This window comes from Humulus lupulus, chromosome 4 (genome assembly GCF_963169125.1).
Source record: "Humulus lupulus chromosome 4, drHumLupu1.1, whole genome shotgun sequence".
NCBI lineage: Eukaryota > Viridiplantae > Streptophyta > Magnoliopsida > Rosales > Cannabaceae > Humulus > Humulus lupulus.
Genome location: NC_084796.1, coordinates 72,205,277 through 72,216,711, shown reverse-complemented (window position 1 = coordinate 72,216,711; position 11,435 = coordinate 72,205,277). Strand labels below are relative to the sequence as shown.

The window sequence follows — 11,435 nt, the reverse complement described above, 5'->3', positions numbered from 1 at the left end:
TTCAAATAAGATTTCCTTTTGATTGAATATAATATTTCAAATAAATTTTAAAATATTTATCAAATATTCACGAAAGATATAACAACCTCAAAAATAACACAACCACATTTAAAAAAAGAACTAATAATAATAATAAAACTAAAAAAAACTAAGAATAAAAGTAACATAAATCTATCAGTTATATCATACATATTTATAGTATAAAATCTATCTCACTACAAGTGCCAACTTGCTATCCTATCTCTTTAGAAATTATTGATGATTAACTAATTAATATAAGAATACTATTAATCAGTTTACAACTAAGATGAGTATGCTATTCATAACATGGTAAATCATTCTAGTCACTTAGGGCCTACCTTTCAGGTAAAACTAGAACAAAATTAGAGAAGGCCACAACAACACTGATTTTCCTTCTTCTGTGTTTTTTTTAATTATTATTTTTTAAATTCATTTATTTTTTATAGGCTTATCCAATTTCATTATAGTTTTCTTTTTTAAAATGCTGTCAAAGTGATGTAATTTTGATATTAATAAGGGAATGATTACTGTAGTACATTAAGAGATTATGTTAATGAGTAATTTGTCACGAAAGTGTGTATAATGTTTGAGTATATAAAGTATGTGGACATATTATTACTCATCTCTAAAGATTTTGATTCAAGAAACCAAGATTTTGATTGAAGATTTCATTTAAACAAAATCAAGTGACTGTTTGTGTAGTGTAGTTAGTTTTTAACCTATTACATTTATGCATGTGCTAACTATGGTAAAATATATTATTAGTTACCTTTTTCTCTACATAAGTTTTTATTCCAATCATTTTCTTTACATTGAACCTAATCTTTTGCCAAATCTTCTATTCAACAAAGTGCATCGATTCAAGGACCGAAATTCTCCAAGAATTTTCAGTTACTGACTGACTGACCATATAAAAGATAACATATTTTATGGTTACTGTTATATTAAGACAACAGGGCTTTGATATTGGGGATGAAACACATGGACATATTGTCTCACTTCTAATCACTTTAATCAAATAAGATGTACAAGAAAAAAAAAACAAATAGTAAATATTATAGATTATATTGGATGTTAACAAATGAATAAACAAGGCATTGAGATTGATAGATACCAAATTCAGGTGATTTTAGCTGTTAAAGTTGAATGTGATGGTGAAGGATGATCTTGTAAAGTAACAGTGTCTTCATTTCTTTTTTGCTTTAATACAGCTTCAAAGCAAAGGCCCCCACATCATGGCAGTACCTAAGTTGGTTTATATTTTTGCCTTGGACCATGACTAGACTAGTCTATTCTCCCACCCCTCTTCCCTTAGACTTGCCTTTCTTCCTCTTAAATCTAAGTTCTGTACATTTATCTTTTTTTTTTAAATGATATTTTATTTGAGAGAATAGCCTAATTAGGGTAATAAGGTTCAAAAAAACAATTCAATTATATATGTATGAAAATGTAAAAATATTAAAAGGTTGAGATGAATAAGAAAGAGGTTTTCATGCATAATAGAGAAAAGATAATTAATAATATATAAATAAAAGATGGAAGAGGGGAGGCCAAAAATAGAAGCCTGAGATGGGTTTTGCTTTGAAACTTTGAACAAGGCAAGGGGGTCTAGAGCTGAGCAATTGCTAAGAAAAGCATAAAGGAATTCCATTAAGCACAAGAAACCAAGACTGGGATTTTTTGCTGCATGGAGACAAGAGCTTGGAATTCTAAAGCTACTCAGCTTAAAGCAAATGCTTGTGCATAAAGCTAGAGCTTGTTATTTTTTTATTTTTAAAATTTTTTTCTTCTTCTTCTTCTTCTTTGAAATGGTTTAACATTCTTAGACCCTTCACCTAACAACTATACTTTTATTAACGGCTTTCTTTCAACAGTTCCTATCAAAATTGCATGCCTATATATTTCTCTTCCGATCAATATATTTATGTGTCAATTAATAGTAATATCAAACTTAAAGAGCACATGCAAAGCAAGGTTTCCATATGCCTTAGGAACTTTGACGAGCCAAACGAGCTGTATAGATTCAGATGAGCCATATTTATTAATATAACTATAGTTTTTATTTATAGAATTTATTAATTATTTTTATTAAATTTATATTGATATTATATAAATTTCAAATATATATTCTATTTCAATTAAATAATTTCTTTATTTTTGTTTAAGTTTATGTTTATTCTAATTTTTGAATTTGAGGGTTACAATTATATATTATATGTTTAATGTAATATTAAATATTATACGTGAATTTTAAATTTAAGTTTACTGCTAGCTTTTTTTAAAGCAGTTTGTTGCTAATTGATAGTAGATTATAATATATGTTTAATATGATATTATCAATATATGAGTTTAAATTTTATTTAAGTTATAAAATGTATAATTTTATTATTTTTTTAAATAATTATCATTGTAAAATATATCAAAAATATTATATTTTAATTTGTTTAATTATTTATTATTTTTAAATAAATATCATTATGAAATATTACAAAAATATCATATTTTAATTTTTTATTTTATTTTATTTAAGTTTAAATAATATTTACAATCTAGCATTAAATATAAGAACATTTCGTTAAAGTTAACATTAAAAACATAAAAAACTGTTAAAACAAATTTTTGTATTTATCTACACTTTTTATATAGAAGAAATATTCCAAAAAGCAAAAAATTAACAAAGTGGTTACTTAGAGCAACTCTACTGCATGTGACTAAAGTAGTGGCTTACTGACAGGCTACGGGAATGGATGATAGCTTAGCATTGGAGAGAGGGGTTGCTTTTCAAATTTGAAGCAGTCATTGCCTGACAATGGCAACGATTGCTATCCTTTTTTTTTTTTTTTTTAAATTATGCATATATATATATTATATGTATGGAAAAATAGCTAGCATACAATTATTATTGCCGTTAATGTAAAAAAATAATCTAAATTATTACCGTTTTTATTATTGTTAGCACACAATCTATTACATTTTTTTCTTTTATAAATACTCATCTATTTCATTCAATTTTCACACAATTTCATACATTCTTCTTCAAAATTATCAATATCACAAAATTTCTTTTCTTACAAATAGATTCCCAAAATTCTCCAAATACCAACACCCAAAATCCAAATTTCACCTAATTTAAATTTCATGTAATATTTATTTATATTAATATATGGATTTAAAAAATTTAGTGTGACAATATTTATAATTACAAAATAATATATTAAATAATAATGTGTAGGACTATAGTTGACAACTTTTGAGTGGCTTAGCTTTAGAGCATTTTTATAAAAAAAGTTGTCATAAGTTATGTGAATGAGAAAAAAAATGAAAAATTATATTTTAAGATAATTTGGATATGTTAAATAATTAATGGCTAACCATCATTGGAATGGCTGAGGATAATGATGAATGTACACATCAGCAAGAGTGATCCGACGTGGCAACTTGGTCTTTATTTGGTAAAAAAGAGCCTCAAGGAAAATGATGGAGATATGTGGGGGGAAATCAAACTTAAAAGATACTTGGCTTCCCAAGGATAGTGTTCCAAACCAACTTTTTGTTCAAACCTGTCAGAAGAAGAGTCTTCTTAAACAGCCTTATATTGCTTCCATGGCAGGCTTATGATTGCAATGAATCTTAAACTTCCCTACTTGTTTTTTGGGCCCTCTCTCTCTCTCTATGTTATACTTTATTGTGCTTTTTGTCTTTCAAATCCCATAAAAGGCATATACCGTTGGCTTGTTCTCACAGGAATGAACCATAAGAAAGGGAAAGGAAAAAAAAAAAACACAATCCAAACAACACAAAAACTCATTCTCTCATCATTGCTTCAAAGCTAAGAGTACCTCTTTGTCTTTCTTCTGTCTCTCTTGGTTTTGTTTTGTTAAGTAACGAAGAAATATGGGCCTTTTGCCTAATCGGGTAACTACTCTTCTTCTTCTTCTTCTTCTTTGTATTGGGTTCTTAGCTCTTCAACCACAAAACACTTCTGCCCTTGGAAGCAAAGATTTGGCTCTCAGATGGGACAAGGTGAAATTACCATTTCTTGGTGATCTGCATATATTCAAGTCTGTTGCTTTAGAAGATTTGCAGAGAAATCTGGTTTTGGCTCCTGCACCTTCAGTGACATTTGATCCAAATCAATCGAACAAGCGAAGAGTTCGAAGAGGATCAGACCCCATTCACAACAGGTGCTGACATTCTAGTGCAGTTTACTTGTGAAGAGAAATTGGGAAATAAAACAAAAGAAAGGAGTTTTAAGGCAAACAGAAGCTTGTGGTTTTTAGTTGATGCATAGAGGACTATGAAGGTGGCATGGCATTTCCCTGCATCTTCAACAGCTTTCTTAAACACTGGTTGGTTTAGAATTATATATAGTTTTTTTTTGTTTTTTTTAGCCCAAGGTTTTTGTTGAATTGAGCTGAAGAATTGCAGCTAAAAATCCATCTGTGAGCCTTGCTTCATCACTATATTGTATAAACTTTTAGGTCCTAACCAATAGCTGAATACTTTTGAGAATGATGAAGCTGGTCCTGGCATACCAATTATAGTACTTTTCTGGTTTTTTTTAATCTTTTCTTTTTTTCTTTTTCTTCTTGTGTTCACTCTTACAATTTACAGCAAAACAATGTTCTTTTTTTACCTTGTATTATTGCTATTTTTCTTTTGCTTATCCATGAATGCTCATCTGAATAATGAAAAAGAACAAAATGGTAAATTTGATACTCAAAATCACCGGCTTGTGAATTGGCTTGTTCATACAATTTTTTCTGCTTAAAAATTTGCTTTTCTCTGGCTTTTAACACTGCACTCTCCTTAATCTTAGTAAAACAAAATAAACAAATGCAAAGAATTTAGCTTTAAATTAATAGAAGGTACAACTAAATCAGTACTGTAGGTGGTTATACAGAAAAAAAATGAAAATCATTCCAAAAAAGAAACCATACAGATAATTCAACTCAGGCATATTTCTCTTTCTGTCTATCTAATAAACCTTAGTTCAGCAAACACAAAAAGCCTGATGATGTTCAGCTGCTGCTAGTCCAAGAGATGATTCAAAAACTTTCAAGAGAGACCATGATTACAGGTTTGTGCTTATGGCTGAGGCTGAGATCTCTTGTATCTGTTGTTCTTGTGTCGATTAAATTGTATAGAAGATATCTTTCGTGACACTGCCTCCCAAATCATATCCACAGCATCTCCAGAATGGGATGGATACTGATATTCGAAGAAATGTACGATTTCCTTCAATCTTTTCCACATCTTGGTCCACTTTTCTTCATTGATTCCCCTAAGAAGATTCAGTAGGTATCCCTTCTTAATAGCATCAGGTGCTGAAACAAATATGCAAAACTTCGAGTAGTCCAACACATCTTCAAAGGGTAGCTCAATTTGGTCACTAATTATCACAGGAACACAATGACTAGCAATGGCATCAAACAGCCTGTTCGAAGAAGGTGTGTCACCGGCAATATGTAAGCAAAACTTTGAGGTGGCCATTTCCTGGCCTGCCTGGCTGACACCATTCCCTTTGATGTTACCAAAACTGAAGTGTACATTCATTTCGTCTTTGAGAAGATAAAAAAGTTCTTGGCGAATAACTCCTCCCTGGAGAATTTACACACAAAAAATCTTTAATAATCAAAATAACTAAACGTATCCTCTGGTACTTCTAACATACCACATATTCAATAATATCTTGAGTTACTGGATGAAAAAACAAGGGATCTCTGCAAAGAGCTCCTTCCAAGGAACAAAAGGTCCAATAGCAATGACACATCAATGGAATAAGCATATAAATCCATTAGGAAAGTCTATAAAAGACTTAGAAGTTGTCTTGTCAAAATATGAATACATCAAGTTCTCAAACAAGTTGTTATGTTTGTTCTACATTCAAGTTTGTGGGATTATAGCAAAATCACTTCATTTACTGCCTAATTATATTGTCATCCAAGATTTTATATTTTGAAACTAGGCTCCCCACCTAACCCTATAATATTTGGGAACTAGGAAACTACAGCAATTGCTATGTAGGTACCTAGGTTGCACTCAAACCTCACACCTTGTGGGAGAAAACAACATGCCTGACCATTTGAGCTATCCCTCTTGGGTCGTCCAAGATTTTAAAGTTACACCAAGGTAATAAAAGATAACTCAACTACAAATGCATTTTTGTTACCAGGCATATGACAGTTGACCGCCAAAATCAAGTCCCTGATCAGCTAATCACACTAAATCTAACCATACATTCTAAATTGTAACTAGTCCATTTCATAAAGTTAAATATGTTGAGTCTGTTTGGCCATTGCTTATGTTAAGTGAAAAACCAGATTTGCATCTGAATAGCAAAAGCACTTGAAAAGATCACAATGCAAGAGAAAATGAGAGAAACTCACATCTTTTCTGTAAATAGCTCCCCGAAAGTGAGCTAATATAGGACGTTCTGAAAACGAGGCTGATTCATTGATGGGAACAGTTCCCACCAGATGTCTGTAAGGAGCGATTATATCCTTGTCAAGATTTGCTATTTCAACCGGGTATCTTCCAAAATCTGCAAGCACAAACATAGCAGAACCTAACTTCCTTCTTGCATCTAACATGCTATTTGGATGGTGAGCAACTATTAGGTGATTTTTCCCACCCTGCCGGTTCCATTCATCGTGACTCATCAAAAACTGAACCAGCTTCTCCTGCAACTTCTTGTTGACACTAACTTTTTCCTTCCCATGAAGCTTGGAATGCCGGTTGTAACTCAGAGATGAGAAGAATGGGACAAAGATAACATCTGCTTGACTTGATTTCTTCACTCTGATTGCAGTGCAAGGCCTGACCATTGTTCCAACATTGGATGATAAAAGATCAAGGGTGAGCCAGTATTCCATGCTGTGCTGTAGATTCAACCCACCAGGGTAAGATGGGATTCGACTCGGGTTTTGGACATCAGGCCAAGTTTGATTCCCCTTCCCTTTCCAATCCAATAAACCAAAGTGAAACTCAGGAGGCAAGTCATACATAAACACTCTTAGGCGGGCCTGAGGTGGGTCACAGGCCATCGTTTTCTTACTTCTGAAAGAAGTAGTTTTATTTCTAGAATTCGAAATTGGGCAAGGTGGCTCTTTCCTCATGATGGGGTTTGTGGCATCAACTTGTGACATCTCAGAGGAAAGTAAAGGAACTTCAAACTCTTCTCTAATCACATTGGGCTTTAAGTAAAATGAGGTACTATTAACAAGAATTAGCTTAAAAACGGACCTGGGTGTGAAAGAAGAATTGCTAAATTGAAGAAGAAAGATAGAAGAAAAAATCAAAAGGAACATGGAAATGGTTATTAAATAAAAAATAAACCTTGACGACAGCCTGCTCTTTTCCGACATTGATTAAATACAGATATAAAAACCAAACCCTCTGTAGATTGTGGCAACACCAATAAGTACTAAAAAGATAACAATATTTTCTTCTTTAGGGACAGGAGTATCTTAAAGCCCATAAACTTCAGAAAAAAAAAAGCTTCAGTACTTATAGAAAGTTGAAAAGAGAAACACCCATCTTCAATGTATAAGGCAAAACCCAGTTTTTATCTTAAAACCCTCAGGGATTTTAAAAAAAAAGACTGTTCATACAATGTCAAGGCCCCAACTATCTCCAATTATCATTCCAGGGAGAGCATTTCGTACAAATAAATAAAGGTCCTCTCCTTATGAGTTAAACCCCAAAGCAATTTGCAAAATCTGCACCAGAAAGAAGCACAGAACAACTGGAATAAAGAATTTTCCTTTATTAACTCTACTAGCCCATTTATGGACTCATGAAAATTTCCAACATCTCGAAAATGTATATCAATAAAAAGGATCTCTGAAAACTTGAAAAAGAAAAAAAAAAATCTGGGTTTCCAATGAAAGTAATTATTTTGACAAAAAATTAGAAAAAAGAGATACCTGGTCAAGCTTGAAATATGATGCTTCAATGTCGTGAAGATATCCCTCCGTTGAGACTGAAGAGCAACTAAGTTGAAGAAGGCATGCACTGGTACAGTGCACAGATAGGGTCTCTTTCCGGACAGTGACAACTTTTTTTTTTTGTAAATTTTCAGCTTTCTCGTGGAATCTTTTTAGGTTGTAATTATCAAATATATATTATGCATATTTAGAAGAAATGGAGAACAGAGAAAAAGAGCAAAACTTTGAGGACCCTTTTTTCTCTTTCTCGTGTCCCCTCTCTGTGTCTGTGCTGTAGGAGTTTACTACTGTGCTCCCCCTCACCACAATGTAAGAAAACGAACAAGGTTTCAAACTAATTATACTAATTATACAAATTAATGATTAAATATATTAAAGAGTATTTTTACCTGGTGGGTCATCTTACCTCAGAGTACTCTCAATGTTGAGATAAAATATTTAATTTTTTAAAATAATAAGAAAAAATTGTTAAATAGTTTTTAGCTGTTAATGTAAATAAATAATATTTTTTTATATGTAGTGAAATATTATTTATTAAGCTATAAATATTTTATTATTTTTTTATAAATTTTTGTATATATATATATATATGAGTGTGATATATTATATTTAATTATTTTATTTCTTAAAAAAAAAAATATTCTTAAAAAATATAATATTTAAATGATGTAGAGAAAAAATAAAGAAATTGATGTATGGTATAATGTAAAAGTTTAAAATAAATTATAAAAAAAAATTATTATTTGGTGGTGTATTTTGTAATACATTTTCTCTATAATATTTAGTTAAAACTCACAAAAACATTTTCCATCAACTCATTTATACATATATTTATAATAACTATGCACAAACTTCAATTGATCCATATTTACATTCACATAACATTTACATATTTTTTATATAATATTTTAATATTATTATTTTTCTTTATAATATTTCTCTCTCCCATTTAGTATATTTTTTTTTTCTATTTCAATTATTTTATTTTACTTTAATTAATAAAATATGTTTAAATATATAATATTTAAATGATGTAGAGCAATATATAGAAAAATTGATGTATGGTATAATATAAAATTTAGAGATAAAATAGAAAATAATATATTTTAGAGACATATTTTAAAGAATGGAGTAGAGCATCCATTACTCTAAAACTCGATATTGTATTTCCTCTTTTAGATAAAAAAAAAAACTTGATATTAAACTAATTTGGACCATATCTTACCGACTTAACAAGTCAAACTAGGTGTAATAGTCATTCCCTTCCCTGGATTTTGGCTATGAACATGGTTTACTAAAATTCACTGACAAATAACATTAAAAAATATTCACACATTAATTTATCATTGCTTTTATCCACGTAGGTGTTGATATTTTTTTAAAGAAAAAAAAAGAGAAGAAAATCCAAGGTTCATTATTAGTGTTACACCCAGATTTCGAGACCTGAGATTGTGACCTCGAAGGATTCGTCAGGTGTGAGCTCGTGATATCTAAAGTGCATGTTCGTGGTCCAGGTGCCAAACCCTCGAAGCAAGGTGGCAACCTCGAAGATATGTAACCTCAAAGTTCTTTCTAAGCTCGAAAGACATAGCATCAGAGTATATCCGTTGTCGGGTGTCTTCGCATCAAGTAGCCTGAGCTTGCCATGGGTATAAGCTCGGAATGTAACGGCCTCGGTGGTATTTACCTGCTTCGAGCTGGTCTTGGGGTAAGGTGGCTAGCTCATAATTTATCTAAATACCTGGTCCGACATGATACTGATTACCGATCTTGAACGACATAATGGGTCATCTGATGAGACGCGTTCCATGCATTTAAAGATATTTATTATTGTAACTTCCCTACATTAAAGGGATATTAACTAGTCTGTTATATGCGTCCTGGTCTTCAGGGGACGTTTCCTTGTATATAGGAGTTACAGAATTTAATGTCATTATTCCCATTAATGAAGAGGAGTATCTTCCCGAAATATGTGGGAACGAACTCTAAGAACCCTCTATAAATAGATAGATCATGAACACTTAGAGGGGACGGATTTTTGATATCTTGAGAGAATTTCTAGAGAATTCATCCCTGAAGAATTCTCTAAAATATCCAAAGTCTTAATAAAATTGACTCGTGGACTAGGCAGAGTTAACTGCTAAACCACGTAAAATTATTATTGTTATTCTGTATTATTCATCTGCGCCATAGTTCTTGTTGTTTAATTGATCTACGTTTTAAGTTGACGAAAAATGGCGTCAACAGTTTGGTACTTTCATAGAGACCCTTAAGCAATACAATCCCTGATTAGCTATGGCTGCGAATGATCAGAATATTCCTGAAGAAAACTATCCACGACGCCCTGGGAAGCAGCCGATGACGAATCCTGAACCTAAAGAGAGAAGTGAGTCCTCCGATTCTCGAGGACCTCCAGCACCTCCGGCTCCAAGGGACGATGAGGACATGTACTATAATCCTGAACGGTACGTCCCCATTGTGGAGCTTGAAAAACGACAGTTAAGAAAACAGTTGGCTAAGGCCAAGAAGCGGAACGAAGAGTTTGCTAGGTTAGCCGCGGACGCACAGGCGGCCTAACCTCAACCTCCGCAGGAGAACCAAGACCCACCTCCATGACCAGCAAAGCAACCTGCTCCCTCGAGACCCCGAAGAAACGCTCGGGCTATGGCTCCGGCTAACTCAACTGCGGAGTTACCAGCAGAAACTGGGAATAACCGAGCCCCTGCAGAGGCTCGGACTCAGATTCCTGGAAACACACAGAATGTTACCGAGTCAACACTGGCGAACTCGGGACCATCCAGGGCCCGAAATGGTTGGCAGCCACCGTCACCCATACGGTTCCCTCCGTCACCAATAAGATACCCCTCACCACCTCGGAGGAACGCACAACCAACTCAGGGTGATGAGGCAAGGCGGGCAGGACGGAAGCAAGGGAATAGAGAGGCTACTAGGGAACGGAAAGGCGCCCAGCCTGCGAGAAGCCAAATGTCTCGATCTCGCACTGCAGAGACGAGGCAGCAAGAAATAAATCCATATCGGAACAATCATGCGACAAGCCTCACCAGTGACGACTCAGGGGATGCCAGATCAGTCATCATGTATGATCAAGGACGTAGAAATACTGGAAACCATAGGAACTACTCCGACCTGCGGGAGCACCTGAATCAAAATCGGGGTGGTGGTAATCCATCGAACCCAAACCTAAGAGATCACCTAAATGGGCACAAAGATCCCCCGCGAAGACGCGAGCCTGGAGTTGTGATCAATGATAGCCAATTTCAGGTGAGACCCCCTGTGGACCCAGTTCAAGAAAGAATTGATCAGCTGGAAAGGGCATTTAGGCTCTTGCAGAATGAGCGAGGTCGGAGTCGGGACGAGGATTCTGGTGAGGAGCTCGAACCATTCTATAACGCCCTGGATAGCCAAGACCGCTACACTGTGTGTTTATAAAGGTGTGAGACTTGC

At 33.5% G+C, this 11,435-nt stretch overlaps 1 protein-coding gene across 1 annotated transcript; it reads right to left on the bottom strand.

The window, feature by feature from the left end:
* Positions 1 to 4,850: 4,850 nt before the first annotated feature.
* LOC133830552 (probable arabinosyltransferase ARAD1) lies at positions 4,851 to 8,262 on the bottom strand. The gene is made up of 3 exons (XM_062260539.1): positions 7,950 to 8,262; positions 6,411 to 7,742; positions 4,851 to 5,622 (listed from the first exon to the last, which is right to left on the bottom strand). Exons 2-3 carry the CDS (start codon positions 7,386 to 7,388, stop codon positions 5,110 to 5,112), a joined length of 1,491 nt encoding a protein of 496 aa, XP_062116523.1. The 5' UTR covers positions 7,389 to 7,742; positions 7,950 to 8,262; the 3' UTR covers positions 4,851 to 5,109.
* Positions 8,263 to 11,435: the final 3,173 nt, after the last annotated feature.

Coding starts and splice junctions, on each gene's coding strand:
- LOC133830552 (XM_062260539.1), bottom strand. CDS start 7,388: ATGTCGGAAAAGAGCAGGCTGTCGTCAAGGTTTATTTTTTATTTAATA. Junction 5,623..6,410: donor GAGCTATTTACAGAAAAGAT/GTGAGTTTCTCT, acceptor TAAATTCTCCAG/GGAGGAGTTATTCGCCAAGA.